Source organism: Notolabrus celidotus, chromosome 1 (assembly GCF_009762535.1).
Source record: "Notolabrus celidotus isolate fNotCel1 chromosome 1, fNotCel1.pri, whole genome shotgun sequence".
In the NCBI taxonomy this organism is placed as follows: domain Eukaryota; kingdom Metazoa; phylum Chordata; class Actinopteri; order Labriformes; family Labridae; genus Notolabrus; species Notolabrus celidotus.
The window spans coordinates 16,850,021-16,871,269 of record NC_048272.1 but is presented as its reverse complement, the minus strand read 5'-3'; the positions used below and the strand labels follow the sequence as shown (position 1 = coordinate 16,871,269).

Sequence of the window (21,249 nt, the reverse complement as noted above, 5' to 3'; positions counted from 1 at the left end):
AGCACTTAGGTGAGTGTGTGACCTTGTTATGTGCAGCATGTTAGACAGAGTACAGGAATTTAATGACGAGAAAATACATTTCCTTTACAGTCGATTCTTTTGCAATACGGCTTCTCTTAACCTTAGGGTTGTAAATATGAACAGAGTAAGAGAGGGAGAGGGAGAGGCAGAGACGAACTGAGCTTTGGTCTTTTTCTTTTTATCTTTTTAACAACACTGTCGTTTGTCTCCCCGCAACGTACATAGAGGAAGTTTACAAAGCACCGCCTGCCCACTTTTACCTGCCATTGTGCCAGCAAATCAAACCTTAAGCTGTTCGTGTTTACAGGAAGGGATTGTTTGACGTGAAATGGAGTCTCACACACAAGAGAGGTAAACTAGGATTCTGTTTTCCCTGATACTACCAAAGGTGAGCTGATTTTTTCTACAAGTGATTTACAATGTAATCAAAGTCTGGGTTCAGTTTAGCTAAACAGAAAGGTTCCATTGACCTAAATTCAACAGATCAGAGTAAGTGGTTACTGAGTTACTGAAAGCTCACACGGTGGTGTTTGGTGTCATTTCCTGCAGCACTTAGGCTCGTTTAATCTTTGAAAAGTCATTACATGTGACCTCCTTTTGAAAGTCTGTGCCCTGTGTACAGTACAGTATCGGGAGTGCTAAGTTCAGGTTCAATCAGAATAAAATGGTAGTGTTTTGTTTCTTGGTACAGGACTTCTCAGCCATGGACATCATCTTTGCTGCCCTGGCGTTCTACCTTCTGGCCTTCTCCTTTGCTTCCGCTCAATTAGATAAAGGGGATTTGAATGCCACAGTAACACCTCCAACAACTGGCTTAAACCTGACTCACACATCTACTATTATTACTCCATCTAACTCGACTACGCATGTAACTGTTATCTCAAACCTGACTGACAACACGGACCCCATTTTCCAGCACGACTCGGGGCAATGAAACAACCACCAAAACTACATCAACCACAACTGAGGGCACCAGTCATCTCCAGACTACACCGTCGACAAGCATCGCAACAACTCGAATAAATCTTACATCGCTGACAACTGCATCACCTGGCACAAACACACCGACATTTACTGCACTGACAACAGCATCTGCACAGACCACAGGGGACGTAACTTCCCCTGATACCACAGTGAAAACGACCGCTAGTTCATCTCACACTGTCAACACGACCTCAGACTCAATGTTCAGAACCAAACAAGGTAATCATCTGACTTTATAAATATTATTTAATGAGTTATTTTCATGTGTCTGGTTGTTATTTTTAAATTGTTTCTTTATGGTTGTAGGTTTAGGCCTAACAGTTCAGAAGTCAATATGACGATTGTCTTCAGCGTCGTGCTCGGGGTGTTTGCCGTGGTCCTGGTCTGTTCATCGTTCCAGAGATGCAAACACAGAATCCAGTACTTGCCTCAACCTCTAACCAACACTGATGATGCAGGTAAGGAGCCCCTTTGTGACACAATCAACACAAGATATTCTCTATTTATTACTTGGAAGTAGGGATGTAATTTCAAGTTTTTCTGTGATCGATCTTTGGAAATGTTAACGATCAATTATCGATAATCCTTACAAAAAAAAGTAAACTTTTTTCCATGTGAAAAAACAATGCCAAATGCGTTTTTCCATTAAATAAAATGTTCCTTCAAGACAGTGTATATAACTGATAGTATTGAATAGTCTACGGATTGTATTGAGGTGTTCAAAAATGTTAAACACGCTGAATATCAACATGTGGAGCAGGCCCATAATCTCCGCAGACATACAGTCATAAAAGTGAAGGCTCAGACTTCAACATGTGGATTTACTGCAACAAGTGAACTGAACAGAAACATATTTTAGACTCAGTGTCCAGTTTTCTGTCTACTTGTTCTTATTGAGAGAAATAAGCATGTGTAGGTGGTCAGGTGTCAGCCAGGAGCGCAACCGGGTCATAATCAGTCCTGCAACGGAGAAGAAAAACGCTTGTGTACCTGTCACTCAGCCGCAGCCCCCAGCTGAGCTGATTCACATCAAAACATGCTTTAAACTTAAAACACCTCCCTGATAGCTGAACAAAATATAAGACCACATGATGTTTGTTCCACGTGATATAAAATTGAAACAAAAAACTGTGTTTGAGTAAGTTCTTAACAATCAATTAATCAATAGTCGATTAATTGTTGACATCCCTACTTGGAAGTTAAAAAACCTATTGAATTTTCCACAGATGGATTTGTGACAGATGAAGACACACTTGTCATTTCCGGAGGACTTTATGACGGCCATCCGATATATGACAATGTGCCAACAGCCCCTGAAGAGCAGTCTCAATTCCGTCTGGAGTTCCTTCACTGAGCAGAACAGATCTTGTTCAGTGAGATGACACCGTTGGTGCTGGAGCAGCATTGGACGATATAAAATGCAAGACTGAAATTTCATTCAAAGAGAGGAAGGGAAACTGTTCTCATTCATGACAACACTGAAGGATTTAAACTTTACTTTTACTTTTATACTACCAGGATACATGAATATATTAGCTACATTAAGATAGAACAACAACGATGTCAATCTGAGCCAAATAAATGAGATTCCATTTGAACACATGTAAAGATCAATTCTTCTACACAATAACACACTGATAAATAGAAGCTGAACTAGAACTGAAACAACTTGAACGCAAATATATTGACTGGAAGTTATTTAAATTGTTCTTACAAAGCAAAGAAAGATTAATCTCATATCAAATCTAATCAACAAACTAACTGTAATTTCAGGAACACTAAATCTATCATTAATACAGTATAGCTGGTTCATTACAATATTTCCAGCGAATGTAAAGAACCAGATTTAGTTTTAAATTATTCTCTATATCATCTCACACTGTTTATGTAAACATTAAGATTAAATATGAACACCTGAACCTGCCAAATAACCTTATCATCACTATTAATCTGACCTGTCACAGGACTACTTATGCAAATATCTTCTCAATGGTCTTCTTCTTTTTTTTGTCACAGCCAGTAACAGCCGTCCAACCAGCATCTCTCATCCTCTTCATTGCAGCTAGCTTTAAGGAGTTCCTGGTGACTTATGAGGGACTGGACTCTGGATCTGATTCAATTGAAATGACCAGGAATTACTTCATTTTTCTAGATATCATTTAACAACAGCGTTGCAGCACTGTCGCTGTGTTACCTTTTTGAAGATCTTCAGTTTGCAGGGTGGAGCAGAAAGATTGGACGCAGGTGGACTCACAAAAGTCTGTCCAGAACAGAAAGAAGCATCAGAATCGGCTCTTTAGGCACACTTGCTCAAATAGTCAATATAATACATAAAGTGAAGAGTTGAATTGACTGACCAAGAGATCATTCAGATCCGAGCTGTCAGACTTGGGGTCAAGCTCTACGGTGCTCTTCCAACGTGTGGCCTTTTCAGTTGAAGGTGGTTGTACCTACTTTGTAGGACTATGAGGGAAATCAAAGAGTTAATGCCAGCAGATGTTGTTCTTATCTTTATTCATTTCAGAATATGTCAAAATGAAACCTAAACATTACTTTGATCTTGGCATGATCCACCAACCCGGTTTCGGATGCTTTGTAGGGTTATCAGGTCTCCATTTTTGAATGTCCTGTGATGTAAAGCCGTATTATGAAAATATCAATTTCTGATTTTCATATTAATCACAGACTCTTTACGACAGCCGGTCCACATTTACTTCTAAGCATATTAAAGTGTTGTCTACCTGGGTCTTTGGTGTTGTTCCATAGGGTGTCCTCATGACTTCAGTGTCAGACTCCTTCCCCTAATGAGAAAAAACAAATCTAGTCTCATGACAACAGAAATGATCTGAGTACAGTGAGATATAGCCTGCAGTGATGAAAAACACAGATTATTTCTGTGTAAAAAGGCATAACAATATTATTGGAGGGCAATTTGTTTGCTTTGTAGCTGTGATGTTGCTCTAAATGGGACAGCACATGATTGAAGAATGACTGTGTTAACATTGGACTGACATTAGATAATTTGTAAAGTAATAAAACTAGATTAAACTCACATCTCTCCTCATGGCTTTGCTGTTGGAGGGAGTTTTTCTGCTCTTAGCAAAGTCATACACATGTCTCTTTGCAGAGCTCTCTTTTTGAGTCTCTGAACACTTCCCTTGAGTGCAGTTTAAAGCTGGAGACTAGAGTTTGAAGAAGAAATCTTGATTAAAACAAACCATGTCATTAGTGGTAGTATATCTGCAAATGTACAGATTTAGTACCTGCTTGTTTCTTGCTTCAGACAGCTGAGTGATCTTCATCGATGACAATTCTTTCTTCAGATCAGTCAGCTCCTTCTGTAGGTTTGCCTAACAGTTGAGAAAAAGGTCTCTTAAAGAACGAGCTGTCTCTGAAATTACATAGTACACCCTGCTCCAGTCAGAAGTCAGAAATTCAGAGATTAAAAATAGATGCACTTTACCTTCTCTGTCACTTCTGTCTTCAGCTGCTGCTTCAGCTGATCGTTCTCTGCCTTATTCTTTAAATGATCCAGCTCCTGATTTCAAAGTCACATTTTTTGCAAGTAGGATGTAGATTTTTTATTTTTATTTCTTATAATTAATGATTTATGAATTCACAGCATCATACCAGTGATTTCCTCTGGGAAACAGCCTCTGCTTCTCTGTTTTTCTTCTCGTCCAGCTCTGCATCCTTTTCTCAACCATCCGTTCATACTGGCTCTAGAAATATGAGTTCAATGCAGCTAGTATTTAGATTGATAGAGCTGCTGGAAGAGGACATTTTCAGACAGGACGATTTTACCTTGTGTTTCTCCATTAGCGAGACCATATCTGCTATCTTGTGTTGGCACTTGAGTCCTGCATCTTCCTTTTCTTGATGGCCTCAGTTGTTGTCAATCTGAGCTTCTGAACCTTCAAAGCAAGGTGTTTTTATTTATTTTATGAATTCCAAGTAGCTTAAAATGTCGTATTTTTGACCTTGTAAAATATCTGACCTCATTCTCAAGCTTTGCTACAGAGGTTGATTTTGATTCAAGATCCTTTAGCAGTTTCTGATGGTCCTCTTCATTCAGATGTTTGAGGTTCTGGGTCTCCTCATAAATACTGTTGATCTTTAGGCATGAAAAAATAAATCATACATAATCACATCATACACTTATACAAGGCTTACATTTTCTCTGCTTCAGATGGTTTTATTGATAAATAAGAAAAACTCTACTATACCGCAACTTCAAGCTCACTGGATTTTTCCATCTCCTTTGCTATCTGCTTCTTCAGCACTTTGTTCTGAAAATATACGAGTGAAATGTTATCTAAATAAATAAGGGAACCATTGTTTTGTGTATCTGCAGGTTAAAAGTCTTCACAAACCTCTTTCTGGAACTCTTCGTTTGCTTTAAGTTTAATCTCAAACTTCTTCCTGAGATTGTACAGCTGAAATGCACAAAGAAGTAAACATGAAACTAACAATTCCTTGTTACTTCCTGGAAAGGAATCAACAAATAATCACAGTATTTTCCTTTCATTCAGAGTGTTATAGTCACCTTAGTTTCTCCAGCTTTGATTTCTTTTTCTTTTCTTGTTATTACCTCCTGCAAATGTTCACACTGTGAACAAAACAGAATCATTGAACACTTAACAACCACAAGCGTTTTTGTCTGAATCCTTCCTTTTCATTAAGAATTGGTTTAGTCAGTGTGCTTACTTTTTCTTCAGTTTTCTTCTGCAAGGCCTCAGTTTCCTGATATTTCCCTTGGATTTCGGATTTAGTTGAGTTTACTTTCTCTCTGTTAGATAATAAGAAAACAATTTTAAAGCTTGAAAACTGCACAATGTCAAAATTCATAAGCTGTCTAGAAGTTAAACCCACCTCAGGCTTTGGTTTTCTTCATCCAGTCTTTGAATTTCTCTCGTTAGCTTCGTTGCCTTCTCCTCGCTCTCCTGAACAATCGAATGTGTAATCCGTACGATACAATGAGCAACAAAAAAAAAACATTAAACCAAATGTAAAGAAATGCTGTACATACATAAAATAAAGTTTTATATTTGATTAGATAATTTGGACCTTAATGTTGGCCTTGGCAGCTTTCACATCGGAAGATCCACTTTCAAACTGTTGTTGAATGGCCTTCTTCTCAGATTGCAGCTCATTATAGTTGGATAATAGCTCTGTGTACTTTACTCTTAAAAATAACATAAATTATTAATTACACATTCAAATTATAAATGCTTTTGAGTTTGCTAAAAGTACGGAGTGGTGTGCAAAAAGAGCTTACTCGTGATGTGTGATGTCATTCCTGAGTTGCTCCATCTGAGAGGCGTGGTCTTTATTTTTCTCTACTTCAGAAAAAAGCTGTTGCTTGAGCTCTTGTACTTTGATCTGAGGGTATATTCAAATAAACAATGCTGTGAAGAAATGTTCAATATATGTAGCAACCTATAACTGAAATTTTTCTCATTCACCTCACTCCACAAAGTGTAGAGGATGATGAGAGAAGAAAGGTAATGAAAATCATGTAAAAAACCTCGGTCACTGCTGATTTTTCCTTCAAATCTTCTTGTTCCTTTTCAGCAGCTTCACACGTCTTCTTCAGCAGATTGTTTTCAGCAAGGGTGACATCTGCTTTATCCTGCATTCAAAAATAAATAAAAATAAATAGTGGCATGCACTTTTGAGGTGTCATTATTAGCATTTGGAGTAAACTTAAGTTTGTGTTCATGTGCTTCACCTTCAGCAGATGTGCCTCGTCCTTTTTCTTTAAAAGTTCAGCTTCAAGCTCCTTCACTCTGTCTGCTGTTATTCCAATCGTAACTTTCATGGACTCAACAGACTTTGATTTTTTGTCCTGAGAACAGAGTACCATACAATGAGTTTCTACAAATACATTTTGGGGTAACTAAGATTATACAATAAAATAAAAATGCAATTTACCAGTTCTTCCTCTAAGATCTCAATCTGCCCATCTTTCTTTGCACTCTGCTCCACAGTTTCTCCTGTTAATTAAAACACTTGATGTTTACGTTTCACAATGTTTGCAATGCAAAACATCGACATATTAACCCAGAGAGTTACCTAAAAGTGTGCTTTTCCTTTCAAGTTCCTCCCTGTTTGTGATGAGTTCATCCTCAAGTTCTTTGGCCCTTAAAGGGAGTCATATTAAGAATATTACTCCATGCGTTACAACTTTGTTTGTTCAGAACACTGCTATGACTTCTCAGAAGTTCGTTACACCTGTGTATCTGTAAAAAGAGAGAATTCTGCAGCTCCTGAAAGGTCGTCTGTATTTGCTCCAGCTTCTCTGCTTGTTGAGTTTTAACTCTGCTGAGCTCTAGAAGGCTTAAGTCTTTGCTTTGAATCATCTCTGTATACTCTGCTTTACTTTCTTCCAGCTGTGCTTCATATTTTTTCTAAAGGAAAGAAATATTTTAATCACAGTGGACAGAGCCAAATGAGCTACAGCTTCACTTGAGAGCTGGGAATCTCATCACACTCACGTCAGTCTCTTTCAAGCACTGCTCCACACTCTGCAGTTTTTGAAGAAGGGATACCTTTTCTGTTTCAGAGCTTTTGAGAAGTTCACATTGTTCCCCTGTAAAGTCAGCACATTTTTCACACAAACAACTTTGTTAGTGTAAAGTTACAAGGTGTACTTGGCTTGCCCAGTGAAAAAACAAACAAGAAACACATGTATTTATAATTATGTACTGAAAGAATTATGATGACATACAGTAATTGTATATATTATTTATTCTTTGAGGTTAAGGGTAGGTTATTGTTTATATATTTTGTGGTGTTTGTTTTATGGTATGGTTTATTGTGTTGTCACGTTGATTGGTAAATAGCGGGCCATATGTTAGGGGTGGGGAAATTCTACTCATTAAAGCCACCTGTTTCCTTTTGTCTGTAGTTGGAGAGAGGGGGTGAGCTGGGTAGCCGTATTTTTTGTTGAACGCTGTTTTGTTTCATCACTGTTATCACTTCAACCATCAGTTTTGTGCACTGTATCATGAGTTGATTATCTTTTTTCGATAATAAAAGGTTAAGCATTATTTTTGGATGAGAGATTTGTTGCTTTATTGCGTCGGACAGTAGCCCAACCTCAGCCTCTCAGCGGCTTTTGGCTCTTTGTAGTCACTACAGTAATGGATGAGTCAGATAATACTTCAACACTTGAGCTGAGGTCCATCAAACAATTGTTAACAAAATGTTGCTTGTCGTTGTTTAGCAAATAAATGTAAAATTGAGAAACACTCTTAAAAAACAAGGGTTATGAAAATCTTTTGGCAAATTGTGAAAACCAAAAACAGCATACCTAGGATCCTGTCATCTTGAAATAAAACAAAGATCAAACCTGTTGCATCTTCCAGCTGTCTGCAGTGCTTCTGGGTTTCATGGAAGTCAAGCAGGATTTTATGTAGATCGTTTTCCTTTTCCTTGAGTGTAGTTTGAAGAACTGACACCTGTGAATGAAATGTCTTTAATTCAGGTGTTTTTTATAACCTTTGTTGACACGGAGTTCATGCGTGAGCTGATGCTAATGCAGCTGTATGTACTGTAACTAACCTGCTTCTCTTTCATGTCATATTCTTCATTATATTTCTCTTTCAGGATCTCAAACTGCTGCAAGCCTTCTTTGACTACAAAGAAAGATGAATAGGTTAGTTTTCTTTTTGGTGGACATCAATTTTAAATCTATTAACTATTCATCCTGTATCATTTAAAGCAAGTGTAAGCTTCATTTTTTTGGAAAACTATTTAACTTTCTTAAGATGTGTAGTAAACGTAGTAAAAAGCCAAATAATCATGCGAAAAAATTAATAAATAAGTAAATCAAACCTTTTTGCATCTCTTGCTGATCAACTTCTGTTTGAATGCGGAGGCTTTCAAATTCTGCGATCAGTTTCTACGGAAAAAAAGTCAGCTGTGAAAAGATCATCACACTTCTGTCCAAAGAATAACCATTATTTTAAAAGTAATTCATTTAGATATGGGTTTATAAGTGTTTTACTTCAATGCGTCTACTATTTTCCAGAAGGAAGTGATGTGTGTCTTCTCTCTCAGATTCAACTGTGGAATGTAAAAAACAATCATATAAAAAGGGAAATGCTGTTATTTAATTAGCTGATTAAAATCATAATATGTGCAGCATGAAAAGAAGCTTTACTTACATGAATGCATTTTCTCAGCAGACCGTTCAAAAGTGTCTTTAAGTATATTACACAAGGTCCTTGTTGCATTGTTTCTATTTTTTTTTTTAAACAAGACATTTGAAATAGTCAAAAAATTTCAAATAGATGTTTATAAACACATTGTCATGCCTCTATATCTCGGGTGTGTACTACCAAGCAAGTTTGACAGTGCGGCTCTCTTTGCATTAACCTGTTACATAAAACCTGGAACCCTGTCAGAGATAGAAGTTTTAAACAGTGTCTTTATCAACCATCTTTTATAAGCCTGGTTTCCTCTCTTAGGCTCTGTGCACTTCTCAAAAATAAGAGAATCACATGACATTTGACTTTATCTCCGCACAAAGTGGAGCGATTTTGAACTACTTAAGACGGGCTGTCATCATAAAATACAATAAAGATAGAGAATACTATTAGAACAGGGTGATGCTTTTCAGATGACTCCAACTTTCTGAATACAATCAGGAGTTAAACACAAATTATTCAAGATGTTTTATTATTTATCAGGCAGTATCACTGGCAGGTTTTAACTCTCTTTATTCTTTATTTTTTCATATTTTCTATTTCCGATCTTTTAATCTTTTATATTTTGTTGTTTTTAGTATTCCAACATTGTTTTATCTTATCCTCTTGTGTTGGACCCAGATTTAAAATTTCTCTTTAGGATAGATTTTTTGTGTGAACAATATTTTGAGTTAAATCTTATTATGTTTAGCATTATGAGGTATAGTTGTTAAATTGAGTTAACTAGTTGCTTAACCAGGATTGACAATGAAATGTTTTGAGTCTACCTGTGCTGCATGTGTGTGAGACGCGCGTGTGCTCCTCCCAAGCGGCAACCTCCGGTCTAAAAATATGAGTCCAATGTGGAAGTGTTAAAAGCTGCAGTTCATCGAGGATCTGCTTGAGGCTGGCTCCGGAAGTCACATACACAGGAATGGGAAAAAGACGATCTTTACAGCAGAAATACTGCGGCCGACTACTCTGTGCGTGCTTTGTGGAAGATGTGTGTCGGTAACTCCTCTACTAACCTCAGTAGGACAAAAGTTCGGATTAGCCTCAACATGTTGTCTTAACCTTTCTTATCTTCCTTTCTATAATTTCTTCTTGCTGTCACCTCCCTGCAGGTTATTGTTTTTTTTTTTTAATTATTTTATTCTTTTTCGTTGTCTTCCTCACATTTCTCTTTTATGTCTTTAAGTTTCTTTCCTATTTGTAAAGCACTTTCTAACCCTGTTTTGAAAAGTGCAATATAAATAAAGAGTATTATTATCTATCTTGGTCAAAAGAGAGCATCTTTGGGACATTGAAAGACTTCAGACTTTAAGTACTGTTCTAATCTTGCTTCTTAGTACACCTTTGTTGTTGGTTTAAAGGTATATTCAAACAAATAAACCTCATACTTGTTTCTCAGCTCATCATTTTCGCTGATCTCTTCCTCCAACTTTATGCTAAGACTTTCATTTCCAAACTGTAAGGACAGAAAACACTCAAAAGATGTTACGATATCATCAATAATCTCCTATTAAAAAAATACTTTTCCTCTGTTTTGGTAAGAGAGAGAGAGAAAAGGGGAGGATAAAGAAAAACCGTCACTGTGGCACACACCTGCAATTCTTGAATAGCTTTTCGCTGAGTTTCGATAGTTTTCTTGTTTTCTTGGAGTCTCCTCTCCGTCTTCACGATGTCCGAGTTTGCTTTGATCTTCCAGTACTTTATTTTCTCAACTTCTTCTAACAGCTTGGTGTAAAGCTGTCCAGAATGTCGATTAATCTGGGGAAAATAACAAGAGCAAGAACAAGAAGCAAGCTGTCTTGACTTTTAAAAGAGGAGCTGCAAAGGCTGCATTGTTATATACTGTGACAATACCATCATTACCTCGTTCTTCTCCATCGGTGGCACAGCTTTCATCTTGGGAAAATCTTGACAGGCTAGAAAACAGCACATTTACTGTAAGGTTTTCACAGCTTGCACTTGTTTTGCTTTAAGTTATATAGTGTTTCTTAGAAAATACCTTGTTTGGTAGATTTAGTAGGTGCAACCACACTTGCACTGACAGAACACATACTCTGCTCTTTGTCAAAGTACTTGCTGTAGCCCTGAGGGAGAACATCAATTAGGCTTCGTCATCATGAGTATTAATGATTTCTGCTTTTAGAAAACAGCTTCCTCCACTCATTACTGCTATAAACAAGAAAAACAATGTCCACAATGCTGGCTAATAATTATCTATCAATCAATCAATCAATCAATCAATCAATCAATCAATCAATCAATCCATCAATCAATCAATCAATCAATCATACTATAGCAGGTGGACCCTACCTATTATGACAGCTGTAGAGCAATTATTTCACAGTGACCAACCAACCTTAAAAAGCATTTCTAGTATTTATGAAGCTCTCATGTCACATCTAACCTGACTGGGAAAAATCTAGACTGAGATGGGAAAAAAAACTTGGGGATTAATCTGGATCTAGATATGTGGGGCATCCTTTGTAGAGATAGTTTAAAATCTATGATCAATTCTAGATATAGATTGATACAGTCTAATTTTCTTCATCAGCTCCACATGACCCAACACAAACTACACAAATACAACCCCAACATATCGTTCCTTTGTTTTAGATGTGGCTCAGAGGAAGGGACATTCCTGCACTCTACCTGGCAGTGCTCTAAACTTCAGCAGTTTTGGAAGGGAGTATGTGATAGACGCTAGAGGAAATAACTTCCAGCCTGAGAAATAGGAGTAAAACATTTTATAAGATATGGCAACCCTATCTGGAGTACATGGGATCCAGATCCCGTGTATCTCATCTCATCTCACATGATGGACATCTCATTTCACATGATGGACTGGGCCATTGTATAACAAAACTGTATTGAGAATGTCTTGAATATCACCTTTGAGTTGAAGATTAATTTTTGTCTCTCGTCTATTTTTGTAACTCCTCGTTTTTCTATTTTCGTTATTTTGGAACTACCTACTGTCTGTATTTATTCTGTAAAATTAACTTCTCTCATACATTAGGCTTCATTCTCTTCTTTTCAGTCCTTTATATATGTCTATTTTCTGTTTGTGTTTAAATCTAAAAAGCAAAATTAAATATCAAAACAAAAAAGAACACATATGCAACAATAGTAATAAAAGCACTAAAAATAAAATAAATAATAAATAAAAAAGTTGCTGAACGAACTAAGGAAACGCTCTTATGGTATATTAATGAGGAAACACTGGAGGTAAAATAAGATGTTGAAACTCAACACAGGAAATTAAAATCACCAAAATAAAAAACATTTCTAAGATAATAAAACACTAAAATATTAAACCATTAAAAGAAAATAAGATGATATACTTAAAATAAATAAATAGATAAGAACATCAATAAATAAAGTAGAATAAAACTGACTAAAATTTGAACTAGATAATAAATCAAATAAATAAATAAATAAAACTGTTCCTAATAAAATTCAGTTAAAAGCGAGACTAAAAGGTAGGTCTTGAGTTTGCTTTTAAAAATGTTTATGCTCTGTGCAGCCCTCAGAATTATTAAACTGTATGATGGTTCCAATGTCGAACAAACATTCAAGTGTTTGGCATTTCTTTGTTTAATAATAAACTCTTGGTTATCAATTAGCTTTTGAAACTTACCTGCTCTAATGGATTCATGAAACCACCAGAGTTTTCAACGACTTCCTGAGGTCGAACAGCGGAAACCTGTCCTTTATTCACCCTCGGAGGCACCAATAGTTTGAAGTTAAAACCACGGTTTCTGTCCATTCTGTTCTGGCCACAAAGATACATCACAGCTTAATTTTAAAGAATGAAACTTATAAGGCTTACGTTAAAAATAGCACAGGTGACTTTTATCGATATTTAAAATAAATTACAGGTTATATTAGACAAGTTTGAATAAGTTAATGACACTTGCTGTTAGTTAGGATAACTACATAGTTAGCAGTTGAATTTGACCGTTGAGCTAGTTGAAGTTAGCTTACTTTGCTATTACATTAAACGTAGGTAATACATTAAACGGTATGAAACAGTTATTTAGCTAGGAGCAAAAATATAGCTTTACCAAGACGTTGTTTTGATATAGGTGTTACCTACCTTTCAATATGTATCATTTAACGTCACAACCGGTCGCAACAGCCGACTTGAACAGATATAACGTTTAGAACTAACGGTTTTCACCAGTAACGTTTGCGGGCGCGAGCAAGAATTCTCACGTTCTGACGTATTTGATTTATGAACGACGGATACATCCATTATCAGACAACAGTGTACTCGCCGGGCCTTTTCTGAGCGTTCTGATGCATTGCGAGGGGAGCTTGCTTCTGTCCAGGGGTGTGGTAGTGGGGGGGAAAGGTGGGACTGACTACCTAGGGCCCAAGTGGGGAGGGGGGGCTTTAATGGGTCTGAAATAAAATGTGTTTTCTTCTACGCTTTTGTTTTGTTTTGTTATAACTGCAATAAGATAGCTAAAATTTTCTGAATAAATAAACAAACATTCAGAATTCCTTTTCCGTGAGATGTGCGTCTCATGCCTAAAGTGGGGAATTGTCATATTTTCATAGCATCAAGTTTGGCTGAATCTGATTGAAAGCACTGTTTTGATTTTAGGGGCATCACCAGAACATAGTTTCAGCTATGCAAGGCTTTATGCAAGCTTCTCAGAAGTGAAAAGCTTAAGATGACTAAAGCAGAGAATTACTTCAGACTAAAAAAATGAGGATCGAGTTTGTATGTGAGGTACAGCCCACTGGACAAATGCAGGACCATTAAAATTGTATTCCTAAAGTAAGACCTTATTTTTAATAAAAGCAAGAGACATTCTTTGAACTTGCATCCAATTTCTAGGATTTATGTGGCAATAGAGAGATATTTTGCTTTGTGCAGACAAACTGCTCTCTTATTCATTAGCACGTCTCGAGCATTAGCTGATCTTCTCTTGCATGAGAAGTGAAGTGTTATAAAGATTTGTAACAAGCATCAAAACATGATCAGTTTCAAAACATATTTAACTGATGAAAAACATAAACTATCACAACAGATATTTGGAAGTTATTCCGAAATAGCCAATATTCACAAAGCCAGCTCTGTTTTACTTGAGGTCTTTTATTTTATTGGTTACTGTGTTGTTAAATAACAAGAGTATTTTTCATTAAGTGATTAAATCATGTGGAGGTGTTTGAATTGTGATAAGTGTGACCAATGACCACAGAGTAAATACCCTCCAATACTTTCTGGTTATGATGAAGGTAAAGATTATACAAAACAAGAGTAACTTCTGGAAAAGAAATCGTTAATGCATCTCTTAAGAGTTAACAGTACCTGATCTTAGATTCCAGAGAAGCATAAAAACACATTAGACTTTTGTATTTTCATCTAAAGACTGTTTATTAGAATTTCTAACTTGCATCAATATCCAGTAACTTGCAGTCAGTGGCACATTTTCTTATTGTTGAATACACAAAATAATCTAAAAAAGTATTAATGCCCTTTAAAAATTTGCCTATTTCAATCATAAAGACACAAAACATATATTTAAAAGAAAAATGGGGAATAAGTGTTAATGTGTAATTGTAGAATACACAAAGTAAGCATGAAGGAACTGCACTGTCTTTATGAACAGACAAACATCTTTATTGATTTCTTTAAGAGATAATGTGCCAAGAAAAGTCAGTTGAATGCTATTAAATACTCACTTTCAGTGCGCAGTTGGCCTTGAAAAGTACAGCACTGCGCTTTGAATGCTCCATACTGAAAACTATCATTTATTATCATATGGTACATTTCAGAGTTAATAAACTGTAACTTGTGAGCTGCAAAAAACAACTTATAATAATAGCGAGACCATCTGAGATTTCAAAGGCACCATACGACATTATATCCTGACAAAATGAGTGAGATAAAAAGCTAAGCAACGTGTAATAGTCTATCAGACACATATAACAGTCCCTGCAAGTATATCAGAGGTATCTTATGTGGATTGTTCTTTTAAGTTTAAAGCCCTTTGATAGGTGTTTAAATATTTCACAGAGAATTGCAAGTGAAGTCACAGAATATAATTTTTGTGCTGTTAAAAAAAAAATTCATAAAGGAACAGAAAAATGCTCACACGCTGTCTTCTTTTACTTTATAGGTCTATATACGCCTCAGACAACAAAATAAAATCAAACAAAATGTAGCTTAGAATGGTCTACAGAGTTTTACACAGTGTCTTCGGTGTTCTTAGCCTCTGCCACCTCCTTGGCTGCATTGTCCCTGTTGGACTTTTGTTCTCTGCCTCCCACCCTGGCCTTCCTCTCCTCCTCCTTTTTCTCTTTGGCCAGGAGTCGATAGTTGAGTCCCATCCCTAGAAAGAGGAAGACGCTGGAGACGATGAGGACAATCCCGCAGCCCTGATATGTGTACTTGTAATCATTATAGATGTCTTTGAATTTCCCTGTGAAGACAAACAGAAATGATTTATAACTTGAGTCAACTTTAAGATGCAATAACCCATATTCAAATAGATAAATAGTAAAAAGATGATCATGTACTCACCAAGCAAAGGGGGCCCTAACAATACGGGACCACACTCCACAATAGTGACCAGCCCAACAGCACTGGAGAAGCGCTGAGCCCCCACCAGGTCCATCAAAGTTTCAAACAGCACTGAACTCAGCCAGCCAAATGCAAACCCAAAGAAGATAGCATAAATTACAAAGCCTGTGTAGTCGACTGATATTGGTGCTAGAACGTGACAGACACCATTATAGAGCACAGAGGCCGCAAAGAAGTACTGTATCCTGGGTCGGACCCATTTTGTGTTTGCCACAATACCCATCGAGGGCCGAGCAACCATGTCAACAAAAGCCAGCACAGACAGTAAGAAGGCTGCCTTCTCCTTCGGGATATCTTTACTCTTTGCATAATTACTGAGAAACACCAGAGGTGCAAAGAGGCCAAAAAACATGATGATATTGCCCAAGATGTAGAGCAAAAAGCCACGATGCTTGAACAAAGACAGGTCGATGAAGTTGTTAATGGTCTGCACAACAGTCCTCCTCTCTGTGCTCTTCTCTGCAGGTTTGGGTTTGGGTCCTATGGGCCTCATGAGGGAACCAGCAACACAGCAGTTAAACAGCAAACCTCCCAGGATCAAGAAGCTTCCTCTCCAGCCAAACTGATCAAACAGCCAAGTGTTTAGAGGAGCCAGAGTGGAGAGAAACACAGGGCTGCCAGCCATCGCTAGTCCATTAGCAATGGGCCGCTTGTTGTAGAAGTACTTTCCAATCATGGTGAGAGCAGGGTTTAGGTTGAAGGCCAATCCCAAACCTAAAAGAGTTGATTTAGGATTGATTCAAAATATGAGTGCGTGTATTTGGTTTCCATCAATATTCAACTTGAAAAAGGAGGATAGCATTATTATACATTCAATTTTGTGACTAAGATTATTGAATAGATCAACTGTTCATTCATGTTTTACCCTATTTAGTTATCAAAACTCCTGTTAAACAAGTTTTGAACAAATACAAACAATAAACAAAGACTCAGTCAAAGATTTGATCATCATGTGTTTGGAGATCCTATGTACTTTTTGGTGGTTTTATCTTTAACAGCCACTAGATGGCGCCAGAGTGCAAATTAAAATAGGTGACTCATGCCCAAACTTCAAAATATAGAAAGTTAAAATAAGGTACCTCCTACCACACCAATACAAAAGTACAGTTGTTGAACAGATTCACAGAAAGAGGCAGCAACAAGGCCCAACCCAGACAGACATCCTCCGGCCATCATAACAGGACGACTTCCATATTTATTAACCAGGATGCTGCTAATAGGACCTACATTGGAAGAAAAAAAAACCCACAGATACACATATTAGAAGCAGAAAGGTTGTGATTTCTATGCAACCTGAAACACTCAGTTCTTTATTTTACCACCAGAGAGCTCCAGTGTCACAGCTGTAGCTCGACAAACTCAAACAACTTCTGCAATCATTTCTGTCAGTGCTGCACTGCAGTAGATGTGCTCTCATGCCATTTATAATGCGATATGTCAGAAAAACCATGACGGCCTTTATGAAATGATCATTTATTTGGATCAGGAGTTATCTTTTTTAAATAACAGAGGGGTAATTTGCTTGTTGATTTTTCTTACGGGGATCTAAATGCATTTTAAATGATTATTGGAAGTACTTCAGTTCAGATGAGAGGATGGGTGCGTCAGTTTGTGCGTTTTGAGGCAAGGGTTGATGTGATGGACACACATAAAGAACATTTATAGCAATTTTGGCATTAAGTGAACTAGTTCAAAAGAATGTCTTTTACATTGAGACAGCAGTAAATCAACATATTAATAGGTGATCACATGATTTAACATTTAAAAACAAATCAACAAATGACTCAAAATGCACAGCGGCATCAGGTCGCAAAACACCAATTCCATCTATTGCTTATAACAACCCGCCTAAATGAGTATGAGGACACACATGGAAGACACTTCTGCCTTCCTGCCAAATCCCAGCACTGTCCAATGAGCCCAAATAGAAACTGGCAGTTTTTGTTTAGAGGTTGTCCACACTCATTTGCCAGCACGGTGCAAGACAAAGGGTTTTATAAATTGTAATGCAGCTGGTCTCCGCACTAACAATGAGTTCTTTCCTTTCGCCAAGCAGGGAGAGTTGCTCAGGATAAAAAGGTTCAAGACACACCAATGTAGAATATTATGAATGTAATGAGACCAAAATTGGAGGGGTGCAGAGGTACGCAACAGTAAGTTGTTAATGAACTTCTCCTGCTGATGTGCTCTGAATGTTTACCACACAGGGTAACAGACTCAGCTGTCATCAACTCACAGTGCTGACAAACATTTCCTCACAAACTTTCAATTACCATGCATATTCATCTGTATATATTTACATCTATACTTTTGCATGAATAAACAACGTAACACCTGAATTTTGAGTCGACTGTGGCTCTAAACTTGTTCAGACAGGTGCATATCTTACTTTAGGCATAAAGAAAAGGTAGTGCAAGTGCTTTAACTCATGGTAATATTAAATTCCACTCTGCATGCCTCTGTGAAAGACCTAAGACTATTCACATGTTCCCTCTTTATAACTCAGTAACCTTTAACCCCTGCAGGAATGTGATGCCTGGTCGCAAGCAACATTTTTTCTTTATAGGGAGAAGGTATATTCATAATGAAGGCTAGACATGAATGGGAACTTTTGCCCTCCCAGACATGTTATTGTTCAAGTTAATTTAGATTCACATTCACATGGTGGCCATTTTCCTCTGACATCATGTTCAGAAAGAAAGCTCAAATATTGTAATAATGAGTTATTGAACACTTCCATGCTAGCATTTATAAAATCAGAGGAAATTGACATCCGTTTAGAGCGCGGTTGTTAGACATTAGGAAATGTTAGCAATCAGAAATCAGAAATACTTTATTTATCCCGGGGGAAAATTCAGTCATTAAAGTTGCTCCTATACACAATAATTAAGAATATCAATTAATATTAATAGAAGAAGTAATTAATAAAATATAAATACAAATACAATGAAAATAATGATAATAAAAGTACAGAAGACAGAATAAGCTATGTACAAAATACATGGTTGAAGTCCCTGGAGATCAGGAAGAGGGCACTCTGGTGGTCTGTCAACCACAATTTAGCAACAGAATTTTTAGCTGGTGTCTTAATATTGTGCTAGCTAGCTTATTTGATAGATGTACTGTAAGCTAGGAATTTAAGCCTTTACTTATGCATCAAGTATCATTTTTAAATAGTCAAGTTATAAGTATCAAGCACAGTAAAAATACCCAAAGGACATCTGGCTGATAGAAAAAAAACAAACATATTTGCTGAATCATTAGCTACTGTTGCAGAATTTGCTAAAAGTAATGCTGACAACATAGATAGCTACTAAAGAAACATAAGCTGAACTTAGATGTTGTCAATTATTCGCTAGCAGTCTGTCTGAGTGATGAGTGGAAACAACTGTTGCTGGATTCTCTTTTTTATGAAACTTGCAACCTGGAAAATACCAACACAACATTGTATCAGAGTTTTAGCTTCCCAAACAAAACATGATGTCAGAGGAAAATGGCCACTGAGTGATCATGGTGAAAGCTAATACTTAACAACTACATTTTACATCTGTTTTTTAGTAAAAATATAACCTACAATAAATGCACTACGTTATGTAAGTTGTTCAACATTATAATTTGAATCCAATGATTACATTGATAGCAAACTACAATGACTGCATTCAGATCTTGCAACTAAATGACTGTCAGAATTGAGTATTTGATACAAACTAGTTTTACAATCTCTTTAATCTTCCACTTCACATCAGTTTAGCACACGAAAGCAACTTTCCTGAAACTTCCCTGAGATTAAAAAATAGATGCCTAAGTCATCATTTTCCCAGTTTATCACACGTTAGAGTAAAGAGAACTGCTGTGTTTTGATTTCAGAGCAGACGGTCTTGAGGGACGAGGAGAGCTCCTTTGAACTCTGTTCTCTCCATGTTGGATATCACGAACATGAATAGACCCTTATCACCGCCTGACCGGCCGGACCTATGTGACATCACCCAGCATTCATCTCGCCAGCGCAGGAACACAACAAAATCCCAATGTGGCCTTCAGCTCTCAAAGCACTGGGGAAAACAATACGTGAGTAAAACCCATTTATGTGTCCCTGAGACAGATAATGTTGCACTCTTGTAAACAAAACTTCAATGGAGGCGTTATAGTATTGTTTCACCTCAGAATGAGGCATTTGATTTATACCGCACTGTAATTCTGAGAATCTGAGGGCTATTTGGGGACAAATAGATGCGAGAGATCACAGTGCAGGAATATAAAAGCTGTAGATTAGCTTTAACTGAGCACTCGGGGAATACATGGTTAAAGGAACTAATTTTATAGAGCGCCTTCTCCAGTCCTCTGACCGCTCAAAGCACTTTTTAATTACGTGTCACATTCACCCATTCACACACTGATGGCTGCTATGTAAAGTGCCCATCAGTGTTAGCTAATCCAATTCACTCATTGATGGCACGGCTCAGTGTCTTGCCCAAGGACACCCGGTATGTTGTCAGCAGGACCTGTGATTGAAACCCAGAGCTATTGAAAGATGGCAAACTCTACTACCTAGCCACAGTCGCACCTTAATATATACACTCTTTATAGTTTTGCCAAGAGGCACAAAATGGATCATTGTACTGTATAAAACATCTTTGGGAACGATATGTTCGGTGTTAACAAACACATGTTCTGTATTTGTTGGCTCACCTCCGCCGTACATGCATGCTAGCATGATGGAAGAAATCCAGGACACCTGGCTGCTCGTCACATCGAAGATGGACTCAATCTCTTTGAAGAAGACTGTGATGGACTTGGGAAAGGCGTAGGAGAAACCAATGGAGATGAAGGCCCCAACTACCACCATCCATCCCCAGCCACCCTCAGGAGGTGTGTAGCCTACAGGACCACCAACAGCTGGCGCCATTTTCACTCACAGAGCTCCTCTCTGATTTCAAATAGGTTGCTGAGATATTGGGACCTTTTCAGGAGACAGAAAAAAAATGTGTTAGAGGAGCACTTTATGACAGGTTTGAATGTTTTAATTTATTTGCTACATTTGACTCTGAGAGGTAACAGGAGCTCTAATTGGCTGTCACTGGAGAGGTATGTGCTCGCCCTTGAACTTTTGAGTATGATGGCTGAAATGTATTCATGGTATTTGAATGACAATGACCATGACCTTAGGAGTGAAATAAACCAGCTTATCTGTCTCTGAAGCTTTCAATTACAAATCTGACACAAAGCATGCCAGAGCAGCTGAATGTTGCAAAGCTGAGGACAAAAAAAACTCATGCTCCCGTCAAACAAACAATGATAGTGAAAGACTACAAGACATATAAAGTGACATCTATTTCATCCTTAACTAACAATTATAACCTTCTTTTTAACTTCTATCCCTAAAAAGTGCTTGTCACCTCTTTTGAACTTCTTGGATATGTATTTCCCCCCCCCCAAGTGGAAGGT

General features: G+C 37.3%; 2 protein-coding genes and 1 long non-coding RNA gene across 3 annotated transcripts; 1 reads left to right on the top strand and 2 right to left on the bottom strand.

Annotated features, from left to right (window-relative positions):
• The first annotated feature begins 176 nt into the window (after positions 1-176).
• On the top strand, positions 177-2,603 carry LOC117811292. Its single transcript, XR_004630972.1, has 4 exons — positions 177-409; positions 713-1,224; positions 1,312-1,463; positions 2,232-2,603. It is a non-coding gene; the product is annotated as an uncharacterized LOC117811292 (long non-coding RNA).
• sycp1 (synaptonemal complex protein 1) lies at positions 2,487-14,698 on the bottom strand. The gene is given in 37 exon segments (XM_034681455.1): positions 2,487-3,085; positions 3,088-3,115; positions 3,200-3,265; positions 3,363-3,455; positions 3,548-3,636; positions 3,752-3,806; positions 4,059-4,187; positions 4,269-4,355; positions 4,469-4,543; positions 4,636-4,697; positions 4,700-4,727; positions 4,810-4,880; positions 4,883-4,919; positions 5,003-5,119; positions 5,232-5,294; positions 5,379-5,441; positions 5,552-5,614; positions 5,713-5,794; positions 5,878-5,948; positions 6,073-6,190; positions 6,284-6,387; positions 6,533-6,637; positions 6,737-6,853; positions 6,940-7,001; positions 7,081-7,148; positions 7,240-7,415; positions 7,503-7,597; positions 8,360-8,468; positions 8,572-8,645; positions 8,845-8,911; positions 9,017-9,075; positions 9,177-9,250; positions 10,598-10,665; positions 10,803-10,967; positions 11,073-11,125; positions 11,209-11,293; positions 12,847-14,698. Coding segments are annotated over 37 exon segments (3,141 nt in total). The 5' UTR covers positions 13,000-14,698; the 3' UTR covers positions 2,487-2,975.
• A 121-nt stretch (positions 14,699-14,819) lies between these two features.
• Positions 14,820-20,710, bottom strand: slc16a1a (solute carrier family 16 member 1a). Its single transcript, XM_034688892.1, has 4 exons — positions 20,494-20,710; positions 16,884-17,027; positions 15,745-16,518; positions 14,820-15,643 (listed from the first exon to the last, which is right to left on the bottom strand). The coding sequence occupies exons 1-4, from the start codon at positions 20,708-20,710 to the stop codon at positions 15,408-15,410; spliced, it is 1,371 nt and encodes a 456-aa protein (XP_034544783.1). The 3' UTR covers positions 14,820-15,407.
• Positions 20,711-21,249: the final 539 nt, after the last annotated feature.